Source organism: Physeter macrocephalus, chromosome 6 (genome assembly GCF_002837175.3).
Source record: "Physeter macrocephalus isolate SW-GA chromosome 6, ASM283717v5, whole genome shotgun sequence".
Classification (NCBI taxonomy): domain Eukaryota; kingdom Metazoa; phylum Chordata; class Mammalia; order Artiodactyla; family Physeteridae; genus Physeter; species Physeter macrocephalus.
The window spans coordinates 60,065,764-60,081,743 of NC_041219.1; the positions used below are offsets into that span (position 1 = coordinate 60,065,764).

The window sequence follows — 15,980 nt, forward strand, 5'->3', positions numbered from 1 at the left end:
AAAAAAAAAAAAAAAAAAAAAAAAAAAAAAAGATGACAAATTCCACTAGACATATATACACTCAAACACAATTTTAAAATCTAATATGTTGACAGTTGTATTTTAGACCTAAAGTTAATAGCTTTAATTTTATCATCTCTTTGCATAGTTATATATTGTGTATGTTTACATGATAAATATAAAAAATATCTTTAGATTGTTAATTGCGTTTTAAAAAAAAAAAAAGAAAAGATGCAGCAGAGACGGCTTGTTATTCCCTCCCCAGCATCCATTTTCCTCTTCTCCCATAGTAATAGATTTCTTAGACAGGTACATGGCCATCCAAAATAAAGATGAGATTTTCCTGCTCTACTTGTAGCTCTGTATAAATATACCAGTTACTTTTATAAGGTTAACTTTACGACTTTCAATTTCCTCATCAGTAAATTAGAATAATACCTGCCTCTCATAGTTTTGTACATAGTTCTACTAGAGTGGTGTTAATCCTAAAATACTGTAACTTTTCCTTTAGGTGTTTCTCTCCTTTATTGTCTTGAGTTCCTTAAGACCTGGATTACGTTCAGTTCATCTTTATGTCCCAGTGCAAGTTCTTAGTACATTTTTATTGAATCTAAAACTACCATACAGTACAATACAGCAAGAGAGACTAAAGCAGATGGGGCATTTTCCATATCATGCATATTAAATACAAATCTCAAAATTAGCTAGCAGAGGCATCCTTGGAAGCAAAATTAAACCTTCAAAGTCAACTAGAAGAGAACATAAATTGGTAAGTTACTTCCTCACTGTTTGCTCCTTGCTTCTGTAACCAGCTCTGCCCTTTGCTGTTTATGCTGTAGCTTTAGTGGCTCTCTCAGATCCTCAAACTCACCAGGATTTTTATAACCTCAAGACTTTCCACAGATTTATCTGAATACTTGTCTCACTATATTAGTTAAGGTTCTCCAGAGAAACAGAGCCAATAGAATTAGAGATGTTTTTTACAAGATATAAGTACCTACCTCATTCTCTCTTATTCCTCGTAAGTTGTTCCTCAAACATGAACAGTCAAACTACTAACCACGGTTCTATCTTCAGCTTTTACTCATTTGTCTTCTACTTGAAACATACAATTAGAAATCCATTTATTTGGCAAGAGAAGTATATCAGGGAACATTCAATAGGAGAAAAAAGAAAGAAAAAAAAATGTAGCATTCCCTGTAGGCAGGGGTCTGTGTTGAGCTATGGTTCCTCCGAGAACACTGAAGAAGACGCTTGGCTTTTTCTAGTGAGACACACCTGCAGGCATTTCTTGCTGGGAAGTGGCCCCTCCTGCTGCAGTCCTGATGGACACAGCTGCCGTGGTCCCAGCAGGCAGGGCTGGTGGCCCAAGCCGTCTGCTTCAGGCTGTGGCAGGATATTCAGCTGAGAGGGCAGCAGGCAGAGATGGCTTTTTTTTTTAAGCTCCTCAAAATAGTTACAGGGTTCTCATTAGCAAGGCTCTTCTGAAAATTGAAAACTGGTCTCTGTAAGTATTGATGGCTTAAGCCCATCCTTCAGGGCAAAAAACAGAAAAGGTATCTCTCTAAAGAGTGGATACATGTATATGTATAACTGATTCACTTTGCTGTACACATGAAACTAACACAACATCGTAAATCAACTAGACTCCAATAAAAACTGAAAAAAAAAAAAAAATAGAAAGAAAGAAAAGGAAAAGATGTCTCTCTGTGTTCCTTGATGGGCAAGGCCTCTGTTCTTGCCCTTTGACCAGCAGAGCTGCACCTGGCTCCACCCCAGATCACCTAGGAAGCCTGAGACAAGGAGAACTCTAAGTTATCAAATCACGGAGCCACCTGGAAGGAACCTCTGGTTTCTCCTTTACATTTTTTAGCTGTTGGTTTCCCTTAGCTGAAGATTTGGGCGTGTTGATTCCACACAACCCACCAAACTGCTAAGATAATACATAAAACATACGTTTACCTTTTCCAAATCCTTTCCAACTCCATTGTCTTATTTAATCCTTACAACACACTCTTGGAGTCATTATCCACATTTTGCAGATGAGAAAACACTGTCAAAAGGTTTGTGTCCAATGGATCAGGGTTAGACAAGCATGGCCACCCTTCTCTGTTTCCTCATCTATGAATTAGTAGTAATGCCAACTGTAGCAGTAGGTGTTGATTAAATGAGATAAAGCTTCAAGCATAGTTGTGACTCTTTATCCTGGATAAATGTTCCCTTTCTAGTTTTTAGTGAGGAAATATGCTCAGAGGGTGAAAGCACTTATGCATGGTTTTACCCCCAGTAATTGAGAGAGCTGGGATCCAAGTCTTGTAATTTCAAATCCCATGCACTTTCCCTTATATTGATATATAGGCATGGGGCATGCTTCCTTCCTGAAAATGTGTTAGGAGAGGGAGGAAAAAATTCTAAGAACAAGGAGAAGTTACATCAAAAAGCCATCAAGGAGGCTTCTCAAATTGAAGATTGCATCAGAATCACCTAGAGGGCTGGTTAAAGTATTTTTGGGAGCCCCCACTCCTAGAGTTTCTGATTCCAGAGGTGTAGAGTGGGGCTGGAATGTGAATTTCTAAGATGTTCCCAGGTGATACTGATGCTAGGATCACACTTTGAAAGTCACTGTAGTAGAGAATATTTGAACATTCCTTATCTAAAACACACCCCACACCCTCAGTGAATCAGCAAGTTGTGTGATATGACTAAGCAATATTTCTGTGAGATGCCTGAAATTACCAGCATCTGATTCGTCTGGATTGGTGGCTAAATATGGGAGGTTTCTAATCACTCCTTCAAACTTAGTCATGTGAATTTCTGAGAGGTAAATACAGGAAACTACGTTTTAAGCAAGGTTTTCCGTATACAGATGGAATCTTTAGAACCACTAGGTAGAATTTATTCTTGCCAAACACTGAGAGAAATTCACAATAAGGTCCACAATAAAATGTATCTAGGCTTAAAAAGGAATGAAAACTAGGAGACTACCATTAGGGATGGATACATATATATAGATATAGAACAGATTTATTGGGGCCTAGTCAAGAAAAATTTTGGGTTTCTTTTAATCTAATTATTTTAAAACTTTGGATAACGTTGGTGTGTTATCATCTGCATATGACTGCTGTTATGTAGGGGGGTTTGTTTGTTTATTCTTGAACAAAATAACTTGGGTTTTTATAACCACATTCAATTAAAATTACCAACCGGGGCTTCCCTGGTGGCGCAGTGGTTGAGAATCTGCATGCCAATGCAGGGGACATGGGTTCCAGCCCTGGTCTGGGAAGATCCCACATGCCTCGGAGCAACTAGGCCCGTGAGCCACAACTACTGAGCCTGCGCGTCTGGAGCCTGGGCTCCGCAACAAGAGAAGCCGCGATAGTGAGAAGCCCGCGCACCGCGATGAAGAGTGGCCCCCCGCTTGCCACAACTAGAGAAAGCCCTTGCACAGAAACGAAGACCCAACACAGCCCAAAATAAATTAAAAAAAAAAAAAAATTACCAACCATCCCACTGAGTGGGTTTAAGGTACATGGTGTTTCCAATCCCGGTTGCATTGGCATCCGTAGTGCGTTTTTAAAAACTGCTGATACCAACCAGGGGCCCCTCTTCAGTATCGGGACATAGGGGAGGGTCTCGGCATCTTTACTTTTTACAAACCCCTCAAGGGATCTCTGCAGCCAGGGTTCTGAACAACTCAATTGGATGCTTTTTGTCTAACAAGCTCATTGGTACCAGTTCTGGAAATTGTAGCTTTTCTTCTGAATTTGCTTCATTTTCCTAGTAAGTGACAGCCCTAGAATAATTCTTGCCAGATCTGTATTTCTTTCTCCATTAATCCTTGCAGTGCAGCAGAATCTAAGACAATCCCATGAAATGAACTAGATTTCTGCTACAGATGAGTGGAAGCTCTAGAAAGAGGCTTCTCTCACACTTTTAGGAAAACAAGCCAACCGTCTTCCATCCGCAATGACTCTGATGCTGTTTTGACCTGAGTGAAAGGCTGATGAGTCAACTTGCCAGACAGCCCCCAAGCCCGGAAACAATTACGTTATTGCACTCCTGGCCACAAGGTGGCGGGCCAGATCCATTTAATTAGCTTGAATTGCCACTGGCAGCAATGATCATTTTCCCATTTATCACTAATAAAAGAGTGCATCACCGTTCTGTAAACACAGAGCACAGAATCTTAGGACTAGATGGAGATATGAGATCATCTTGTTCATTGATTGTCAACTTTTTAATACCTCCCGAAGTAGGGAGATTCATTACACATTTTAAATTGTTATTCTTTCTAGTGTCTCCTTCAAAATCTAAATAAATACTAACACTCTTATCTCAGACACATGGATATGCCTCTGTTCAAAAGATTAACAGGGATGCACATCCAGGCATGCAATTACAGGCATACCCCAGAGATATCACAGGTTCGTTCCAAACCACAGCAATAAAGTGAATATTGCAATAAAGTGTCACAAATTTTTTGGTTTCCCAGTACATATAAAAGTTATGTTTGCACTTTACGGTAGTCTATTAAGTGTGGAATAGTATTTTGTCTAAAACAATGTAAATACTTTAATTTATTGGTAAAAAATGCTACCCCTCACCTGAGCCTTCAGCGACTTGTAATCTTTGCAATAGTAACATCAAAGATCACTATTCACAGATCACGATCACAAATATAATAATAAGGAGAAAGTTTGAAATACTGTGAGAATTACCAGAATGTGACACCGAGACATGAAGTGAGCAAATATTGTTGGAAAAATGGTGCGATAGGCCTGCTCAATGCAGGGTTGCTACAAATCTTCAATTTGTAAGAAATACAACATCTATAACATAGATTTGTTCCCTCATTCATTTTGTAGAGGGAAGACCAAGTAAAGATTTATAAGGGGGGAAAAAGCAAAATGCTTATGCTTTATCTCAGTTTTTATATCTCAGAGTATTTGCCTCTATAAAAAGTGAAGTTTTGTTGATAGGCCATCACCACAATCCCAAAAGCAGGTATCAATTATCAATTCCTTTTTTAATTTTCTTTTTAATTTTTTGGCCACACCGTGCAGCATGTGGGATCTTAGTTCCCCCATCAGGGATCAAACCTGCACCCCATGCATTGGAAGCACGGAATCTTAACCACTGGGCCGCCAGGGAAGTCCCTTAGTTATCAATTCCTTTAAATGTCTCTCAGAACTGACTTTGGTCTCATTGCCTCAATGTTACCAATTAATGAAGAGCTTCCTCATGCGGAGGTGGTAAAGGCGGATGAGGCAGGAAAAGGAAAGGGAAACGATCACTTTTGAGCATCTTTTTCCAAACGTGCTCTACTCCTAGTTTGTTTAGGAGACTAAGCTTTCAAATAAGGATAAAAAGTATTGCCTTAAAAAAGAAAGAAGAAGACAAAATAAAAGATTAAAAAAACCTCTGCAGCCACAAAATACACACCTAAATTTGTTTATAGTGTTCAAATCTAAAGAGATTATATATATATACAGTAGTCCTCTGCTTATCTCTCCAACCTCATCCATCACTTCATCCATCACATGTCAATTGCCCTCTCACCAATTAACAGCCTTGGTGTCATATCCAGTAAATCACTGCCAAATCCAGCGTCATGAATATTTTCCCCTATGTTTTCTCCTAAGATTTTTATAACATTATGTCTTACATTTAGGTCTCTGGTCCATTTTGAGTTAATTTTTTTTTTTAATTTTATTTATTTATTTATTTATTTTTGGCTGTGTGGGGTCTTCGTTTCTGTGCGTGGGCTTTCTCTAGTTGTGACGAGCGGGGGGCCACTCTTCATCGCGGTGCGCAGGCCTCTCACTGTCGCAGCCTCTCTTGCTGTGGAGCACAAGCTCCAGACGTGCAGCCTCAGTAGTTGTGGCTCACGGGCCTAGTTGCTCCACAGCATGTGGGATCTTCCCAGACCAGGGCTCGAACCCATGTCCCCTGCATGGGCAGGCAGATTCTCAACCACTGCGCCACCAGGGAAGCCCTTGAGTTAATTTTTTATGTGATGTAAGAAAAAGGTCAAATTTCATTCTTTTGCAGGTGAATATCCAGTTTTCCCAGCAACTCTTGTTGAAGAGACTGTCATTTTCCCATTTTATAAAGGTCTTGACATTTTTGTTGAAAATCATTTGACAGTATATGCAAGAATTTATTTCTGGGCTCTCTATTCTATTCCACTGGCCTTATATGTCTGTCTCTATGCCAGTACCAAACTGTTTTGATTATTGTAACTTTGTGATAAGTTTTGAAATAAGAAAGTGGAAGACCTCCAATTTTGTTTTTCTTTTTCAAGATTGTTTTGACTCTATGGGTCCCTTGAGATTCTGTGTTCTGTCCTGGAGAAAGTTCCATGTGCACTTGAGAAAACAGTATTCTGCTCTTGTTGGGTAGCAGATTCTTTCCATGCCTGTTAGGTGCAATTGATCTATAGTGTTGTTTGAATCTTCTATTCCCTGTTGATCTTCTGTCTGGTTGCTCTATCCATTATTGAAAGTGGGGTAATGAAGTCTTCTGTTATTATTGTGGATCTATGTCTCTCTTCAATTTTGTAAATGTTTGCTTACCTATAGTAGCTCTGATATATTTATAATTGTGAATCACATATATCAATCAGTGAATTGACTCCTTTATCATTGTATAGTGTCCTTCTTTGTCTCTTGTATAGTGTTTGATTTAAAATCTATTTTTTCTGCTATTAGTATAAACATCCTTGCTCTCTTTTGGTTACTATTTGCATGGAATATTTTTTCCATCTCTTCATTTTCAACATATGCATGTCCTTAGATCTAAAGTGAGTCTTGTAGACAGCATATATTTCAATCCTATTTTTTTCATCCATTCAGGCAATCAACATAATGTCACTGGGGAGTATAATCCATTTACATTTAAAGTAAGAGCTGATAGGGAAGAACGTACTATTATCATTTTGTTATTTGTTTTTTTTTTAATCAGAAATCTACTGATAATCTTACAGAGGTTCCCTTGTATTTATCTGATTAATCACTTTTCTCTTGTTGCTTCCAAGATTATCTTTGACTTTAGACAGCTTGATTATAACATGTCTTGGTGTGGATCTTTTTGGATTATTTTACTTGGATTTTGTTGAGCTACTTGTATCTTATATTTATTTCTTTCCTTAAATTTGGGAATTTTTTGGCCATTATTTTTTCAATTAAACTTTCTGTCCCTTTTTCTCTATCTTCTCTTTCTCGGACTCTCATAATCTATGTGTTGGTCTCACTGATGGTGTTCCATAAATTCTTTAGGCTCTGTTCACTTTTCCTTATTTTTTTTCTGCCTCAGACTTAACTCTTTCAAATGACTTGTCTTTAAGTTCAAGGATTCTTTCTTCTATATAATTAACTCTGTTATTGATTCCTCTTGTTCATTTTTAAATTCAGTTATTATATTTATAAGCTCTAGAATTTGTTACTTTTATGATTTCTGTATGTTTATTGATAATCTCATTTTGTTCATAAGCCCTTTCCTTGATCTTGTTTAGTTTTAGATATGTGTCACTATTCTCCTTTAGCTCACTGAGCATCATTTTTTTTTTTAGTTTTCTTACATTTCTTGCAAGTAATCAGAGGCCTACCTTTCTTTAACTTAGTCTCTGAATTTTTTGTTTTGTTCTTTTGAGTGGACCATGATTCCCTGTTTCTTTGTATGCCTTGTGAACTATTACTGAGATTTGAGCCATGAAAAAACAATCACCTCTCCCTGTATTTACAGACTAGCTTCGTTCAAAGGAAAACCTTCACTAATTAGTCAGACATAAAGCACCAGAGTTCTCTCAACCTTTTCTGGTAATGTGTCTTTTCTGGTTCTGTCTGTGTGTTTTTATTCTAGTTTCCTATATATGTGGCTGCTTTTTAAATGTCTTAATTTCCCTAAGAGTTTTACCACTCCATCTTCTCAGTTGCCTTGGATTTCTATAGCATTCTGCTGCCATAATCACTTGTCCCCAGGAGCGAGCTCGTGGCTTTGCAGAGCTCCTGTAGCTCTAAAGCACCACAATGCCTGCCACTATTATACCAGCCAGGTGTCCAAACTGTGTGCAATTCTCATCATTGCTCTGAGACAAGTGAGATGAAAACCAGTTCCTGCCGCAGCCTCCAGACAAACTAGGACTTTACAAGCAAGTGCCATGTTTTTCCTTCTGTCTCAAGGGAGAATCCAGGAATTTGTCAGTTTCCTTCTAACCATTCTGTGCTGCACTAGAGAGGAGGTGAAACAAAGGCCATGAAATCTCCTGTCATTATGAATGAAGCTTTTTCAGGTTACACATTGGTTGCTGCAGTTCCTTAACTGGTATCTAGAATCCTCAAAGGCTATTTTGGTTCATGTGTAGTTGTTTATTCAGTGGTTCCATGGGGGAAATTAGGGCCTGGAATTTCCTACCCAGCCATCTTTCTGACCTCATTCCCTCATTAGTTTTTACATGCACTTACTTATGTGTGTGTGTGGTGTGTGTGTGTGTGTGTGTGACCTTAGATTTCCTGATGACCACTTCCAGCCTCATAGTACTAACACTGTCTCTGCACTGATGCATGAACAGACCTCTCACTTGAACTTGATAAGCATGTACCAAAATGCCCATGTGACATCCTGTGGATAACTAAATGTTTAATATATTTATCCACCCTCTATCTAAAACTGAATTCCAGATATACCCCATGAAAATTACTGACAACTATTCTTACAATTGCTGACCAAGAACCTTGAAATCTCTTCTTTTTACCTCCACACACAAAAAGGTATTTTGTGATAGAGCAAAATGTGTTGGGCTGCATATCACTCCATAGCATTTATCACCCTCTAATATGCTATATAAGTTACTTGGCATATTTGGTTTATTATCATTCGTTCCTACTGCCAAAGAATGCAGGAAGAAATAACGCTCTTTTGGTCTGATTATTTGGGGCCTGAGATTTGCATTTGGTTGCCAGTCTGAGGAGTGAGATCAACTGGAATTAAAGATGTTCCCTAAGTCCCCAAGGATCATTTCCTGTTCTTGACCTGTAATCTATGGATCAGGTACTGAGAATGAAAGGGAGGAGGGAGACTATAAAATAAAAACTTACAGATGCTTAGAAGCATTAGTGCCATCCAGCCACATCCAGGGATGATTAGCTCCTCTTCTCTCTAAGCCAACCCAATGATTGTATTTTATTTTTGACTGAATGAAGGTCCGTGGGAAAATCAGAATCACTAGCATTATTCATAATATCAACAATAACACTTTGCTACAGGAAATTCTCATAAAATACTGGGTATATTTGTCTTCAAATGCCCCTATGATAAATAGAGCAGGCACTAATTTCTTCATTGTGAAGAGAAGAAACGAAAGTGGAAAGGCCTCATGAACGAATCACTCGATTCTTCATGGCTGGATGAAAGATATAAAGGAAGGGACGTGATGGACTTTAAAAAAAAAATCACCATGTATAACAGAATACATAGGTAAGGATGACTGCTCTAAACATAAAACTTCTCTTCATCAAAAGATACCTGAAAAAACATAAAAAGACAAGCCTGAAATCTGCAGATATCTGTAGTGATTTAGTTTGAAGAACAAATAAAATATCCCTATAAATCTGTAAGAAAACGAAACTATGCAATAAGAAAAAAATGGGCAAAAATGAAGAACTTATATTTCAAATAAATAAAACATGTAGCCAGTAAATGTGGAGAAGGGACAAGCTCACTAGAGATCAGGGAAATGCAAGTCAAAACTACAAAGATATATTGACAGCTATTCAATTGGCAAAAAATAAGAATAACAACACCAAGTTTGTGGGATGGTAGAGAGCAAAGGTATCTTTAAAACTGTTGCTAGGGACTTCCCCAGTGGTCCAGTGGTTAGGACTCCATGCTTCCCCTGCAGGGTACATGGGTTCAATCCCTGGTCAGGGAACTAAGATCCCACATGCAGCGAAAACAAAACAAAACAAATAAAACTGTTGCTAAAATTATAATGAAAAATAATTTGGAATTATTATATAAAATTGAACTTTTACATACCCAATTACCCAATGATTCCACTCCTAGGGTGATTTATGATAAAGAAAATATAGGACACATGGAAAAATCTTGCAAAGAGACATGCTTAAGAATGTTTAATGAAGGACAATTCATAACAACAAAAGCTGGAAACACCTCAAATTCCCATCATCTAGACTATGGGTAGAGTATATGTGTACTATGGAATATTATGCAGCAGTGAAAATGAAGAAACTATACCTACAAGTTTTAAAACAAGTCATCCCATTTACTTGAATGTAAACTTAAGCAAATCAACTTTCTTAAGCATTTTCCTTGTCTATAAAATGGGAATCATACTACCTGTTTTGGAGATTTTGTGCACTAAAATAATTCGTGCAGTGTCTGAAGCACCTTTAATATAAAATATTGTTAATTATCTGTAATCATTATTCCAATTGGTATATCTTACTCACGTCAATTAGTTTTGTATGGATGCAAATGTGAAGCAATAAATTCTCTTTCTTAAAAGCAGTGTCTCTGTCTCAGTCTCTCTCTCACACATACACACACACACACACACACACACATCAATATTTTTACACCATAATTAAATTGTGTAAGAGGAATATTATAATAGTTTATTTTATTTATTTATTTATTTTGTAGTACGCGGGCCTCTCACTGTTGTGGCCTCTCCCGTTGCGGAGCACAGGCTCCAGACGCACAGGTTCAGCGGCCATGGCTCACGGACCTAGCCGCTCCACGGCATGTGGGATCTTCCCGGACTGGGGCACGAACCCGTGTCCCCTGCATCAGCAGGCGGACTCTCAACCACTGCGCCACCAGGGAAGCCCTAATAGTTTATTTTTAATGCCTAGGAAAAATGTATGGGTATTATAGAGGCACATCAAAAATATACTTTATTGTTTCTAGGTCTCTGAAAAAGCACTAAAATTCAATGCTAGTTGTTAGATGTATACATAAATGTATAAAAGCCAATCTCTGTTTTCAAATATCAGTGGATTTCAATCACTGCTCTAATTACATTCTTATGCTCTGTAATGCAGCAAAAGACTGAAAAATCTTAAACCATTATTGTGAGAGTAATGCTGTCTCAGGACAAAGTCTGTCCCAGAGTTTGCAGAGTGTAGAGTGTACAGTTTTAGATACTGACAGCAAGGTTATGATCAAATGAGGTAACAGAGTATGAATCATGGCTTTCACTCTAAACAATGTCAAAAGTTTTCAGAAACTTCAAAGGAACTAAAAGAGTTCATGGAAATACAGGGATAACAGGAGTAAGCAGATTCATTGAAGCTCTAAGTCCAGAAACTTCAATGGCAGGAATAAAACTGAAGAGAACAGAACTGGAAATTACAAGAAAAATGTGGATTAAAATAAAGTTAAACTCCTGAGAGTAAAATAAAATTCATATCATTTAGGAACTGATTGATCACAACTGAGGTTTAAATTGATCAGGAACTTGTAATCTGTACCTGGATATTTGTATTTCTTTGACTTCATATTCTACTACTTAGTTCATTCAGGTTTTTATAGTAAAGAATGACTCATTCATATTATTTTGATAATATAAATTTTATAAACAAGAAAACATAGGGCTTTAACCCATGCTTTATAAGACACTAATAGAAATAACATTGCTGGGACTAAATATCGTAAATGAAGCTCAGGGCCTAAATTGAATCATTAGAAGGAAATCTACAATATCTGTTAGATTGGCTTTATGTTCCCAAACCTTATAAGTGATGGCAAATGTGATCTAGATTTTCTCTTCCAGGAAAGGGAAGCTTCCTCTGTCATTCAGGATTATGAGTAAAACAAAAATCATTTTTGAAGAATCGTTCCAGCTAAATTCATTCTGTTTATTTTTCATTCTATATTTTCCATGGTCATGAAAGTGAAAAACTCATCCTTCCTTAGAAATGTGATCCCTCCCAAATACTGATGGTGGAAGAATAGAATTCAATACAATGAGATGTTGTCTCTCTTTTTTTTTTTTTTTTTCTGTGGTACGCGGGCCTCCCTCCGTTGTGGCCCCTCCCGTTGCGGGGCACAGGCTCCGGATGCGCAGGCCCAGCGGCCGTGGCTCACGGGCCCAGCCGCTCCGCGGCATGTGGGATCCTCCCGGACCGGGGCGCGAACCCGGTTCCCCTGCATCGGCAGGCGGACGCGCAACCACTGCGCCACCAGAGAAGCCCGAGATGTTGTCTCTTTTAGATTGCTCATATCATAGAAGGTAGTTTTTCTTTTGCCCCGAATTAGCCCCAAGAGGCTAAATACTGAACGGTCTGATGTATACTAAAATGTCAAGATGCAACACACATAATCAAAAGACTGAAAATCATTCCATGGCCCCAACACCCACAGAAAAGCTATTTCTCTTGGTTTCAAAAATGACGCGAACCCGGTCCCCCTGCACCGGCAGGCGGACGCGCAACCACTGCGCCACCAGAGAAGCCCGAGATGTTGTCTCTTTTAGATTGCTCATATCATAGAAGGTAGTTTTTCTTTTGCCCCGAATTAGCCCCAAGAGGCTAAATACTGAACGGTCTGATGTATACTAAAATGTCAAGATGCAACACACATAATCAAAAGACTGAAAATCATTCCATGGCCCCAACACCCACAGAAAAGCTATTTCTCTTGGTTTCAAAAATGATTCTTCCAGGTCTCTGTTACACCTATGTCCCCTCCTCTGCAGGTAAATCTACACCTATCCGTACAAGGGCTTCAAACGAAATTGGCCAAATAATATTGGAAGAAAGCCTACACAATCATCCTAACACATATGAACTTCTCTTAAAGCACGTACTCAGGTTTAGTAAACATACCTGCTCCTTTTGGTCATCAGTCTTAATGAGATTAGAACCCAGGTCTTGGCATGACTTCTTACTCTCACTCCAACATTTCTCTTCTTTTGAAAAATAGTAACAGTTTTTTCCACAGCAGGACCATTTTCCTTGACATGTGTCATGGCCTTTATTTTGAAAACAAAACCCACCGTCATCCACAACCTCAAGATCATTTAGAGACCTGTACTTTTTCTGTACTTCATTGCTTAGACTGATTGATCAGACAGTAGGTGATTACCCTGCATCCCCGAACTCGTATGTTAGGAACAGCTCTCCTGCCAAATTCTGAAGGTAAGAGTACTGTTGAGTCAGAGACTGTCTCTCACAGACCCAAGGCCGTTTAAGATTATGAAATCTTGACTTCTCAGATACAAATAAACTGCAGCAAAATGGAGCAGTTCTGGGCTTCCCTGGTGGCGCAGTGGTTGAGAGTCCGCCTGCCGATGCAGGGGACGCGGGTTCGTGCCCCGTTCCGGGAGGATCCCACATGCCGCGGAGCGGCTGGGCCCGTGGGCCATGGCCACTGAGCCTGCGCGTCCGGAGCCTGTGCTCCGCAACGGGAGAGGCCACAACAGTGAGAGGCCCGCATACCACAAAAAAAAAAAAAAAAAAAAAAAAATGGAGCAGTTCTCCCTGAAGGAAGAAATCCATCAAAGTAAATATATGGAAATAGTATTAATTCCAAGGGATCAATTATATATTGGGAAAAATTCATCCACAAGCACAAAATCCTCAAATCAATATAATAATCTAACAGAAGCTTCTGTAATGAAGCAGGACCCTATGGGGCCAACCTGGGACAGGCCTTCCCCCATGTCCTCTGCTTTAGCTCCTCTCTGAGTACCTAGATAATAGTATTTGATGCAAATTTCCTGAGTTGTTTTGCAGATGTGAAACCCCCCACCAAATGGAAGATGTTAACTACTTGGTGACCATGAGCACGTAGCCCCAGGCCTCCTGGAGCCTAAGGACTGATGAAGTTAACCCCGGCGACACCACCTGTTACCTCATCATCAGCCAATCAGAGAACTGTGCACGATCTGACCACGTACCCATCCCCCGCCCCGCACCTGGCTTTTAAAAATGCTTTGCCGAAACCCTTCGGGGAGCTCGAGGGTTTTTAGGGCAGGAGCCACCTCGTCTGCTTGCGTGGCCTTGCAATAAACCTGTCTCTGCTCCAAATTCCGAAGTTTCAGTTTGGCCTCAGTGTGTGTCAGGTACGTGAACTTGCATAACACTTCTTATTTTGTAAGTGTCGTGTTCAATTAACTATAATCCATAAAATTGATTCGATAAGAAAGGGTGATACTTATCTGTACTAGGTGGTAAAACTGAGTGATCCTCAACTGGTACAGAAGTATTTCTTTCTTTTGTGTCTTATATATATATATATATATATATATATATATATTCAGCGGCCATGGCTCACGGGCCCAGCCGCTCCGCGGCACGCGGGATCCTCCCCGACCTGGGCACGAACCCGTGTCCCCTGCAACGGCAGGCGGATTCTCAACCACTGCGCCACCAGGGAAGCCCCTGTACCTTGTATATTGCACTTAAAATCTGTCTGAAAATCTTCAAGCCGTACTATAAAATTAAGATTGTGAATGGCTTTAATAGGTCACTTTATTATGACCATTTACTCTATTTCAGAATTACAAAATTAACGATGTCGACTAAATGAAAGTACAATCAGAGAAAATGTAAGGTTAAAATATTCTGAAGTGTCAGAACCTAAAATGGATTTTTATATATAACCATAACTTGCTATACTTATGATTTAAAGTTTGTAAAACAGTAATCAACATTTACAAAACAGAGAATATAGACTGGAAATAAAGAACATACTAACTGGTTTTTATGCCATCTACTCTTCAAATAAGGATTTCAAAGTTTGCGAAATTTAGTATTCACTATTTCATTTAGCATTTAGTATTTTCATTTAGGGCTAACCTAAAGGATTGGGCTCTTTTTAGTATAATTTTATAATGGATTCATTGAATACCCGTGGGAAAAGAACTGAGAGTGCTACTTTTTTTTAAACTGGAGTATAATTGCTTTACAATGTTGTGTTAGTTTCTGCTGTAAAATGAAGTGAAACAGCTATATGTATACATATGTCCCCTCCTTCCCCACCATCCCACCCATCTAGGTCACCACAGAGCACCGAGCTGAGCTCCCTGTTCTATACAGCAGGTGCCCACTAGCTATCTATTTTACACACGGTAGTGTATTTATGTCAAACCTAATCTCCCCATTCATCCCACACTCCCCTTCCCCCACTGTGTTCACATGTCCATTCTCTACATCTGCATCTCTATTCCTGCCCTGCAAATAGGTTCATCTGTACCATTTTTCTAGATTTCACATATATGCGTTAATATACGATATTTTTTTTCTCTTTCTGACTTACTTCACTCTGTATAACAGACTCTAGTTTCATCCACATCACTACAAATGACCAATGTTGTACCTGTTTATGGCTGAGTAATATTCCATCGTATATATGTACCACTTCTTTATCCACTCATCTGTCGATGGACATTAAGTTGCTTCCATGTCCTGGCTATTGTAAATAGTGCTGAAATGAAAATTGGGACATGTATCTTTTTGAATTATGTTTTTCTCAGGGTATATGCCCACTAGTGGGATTGCTGGGCCATATGGTAGTTCTATTTTTAGTTTTATAAGGAACCTCCATACTGTTCTCCAAAGTGGCTGTATCAATTTACATTCCCACCAACAGTGCAAGAGGGTTCCATTTTCTCCACACCCTCTCCAGCATTTACTGTTTGTTGATTTTTTGATGATGGTCATTCTGACTGGTGTGAGGTGATACCTCATTGTGGTTTTGATTTGCATTTCTCTAATAATCAGTGATGCTGAGAATCTTTTCATGTGCCTCTTGGCCTCTTGTACGTCTTCTTTGGAGAAATGTCATTTAGGGCTTCTGCCCATTTTTTGATTAGGTTGTTTGATTTAATATTGAGCTGCATGAGCTGTTTATATATTCTGGAGATTAATCCTTTGTCCACTGATTCATTTGCAAATATTTTCTCCCATTCTGAGGGTTGTCTTTTTGTCTTGTTTATAGTTTCCTTTGCTATGCAA

The 15,980-nt window shown here is 38.9% G+C and overlaps 1 protein-coding gene across 5 annotated transcripts in view; it reads left to right on the forward strand.

The window, feature by feature from the left end:
- Positions 1-15,980, forward strand: part of GABARAPL1 (GABA type A receptor associated protein like 1) — a 60,681-nt gene that overhangs the window by 17,640 nt on the left and 27,061 nt on the right. Inside the window, exon 5 of one of the 5 annotated variants that reach the window (XM_007114035.4) lies at positions 13,758-13,959. The exons of 2 other annotated variants lie outside the window; for them this stretch is intronic. In XM_007114035.4, the coding sequence (XP_007114097.2) occupies positions 13,758-13,815 (58 nt within the window). In that variant the 3' untranslated portion in view covers positions 13,816-13,959. Of the gene's footprint in view, positions 1-511; positions 552-7,743; positions 7,805-13,757; positions 13,960-15,980 lie in introns of those variants that run through there. 2 more of the 5 variants (XM_028491007.2, XM_028491008.2) reach the window with 2 other exon arrangements.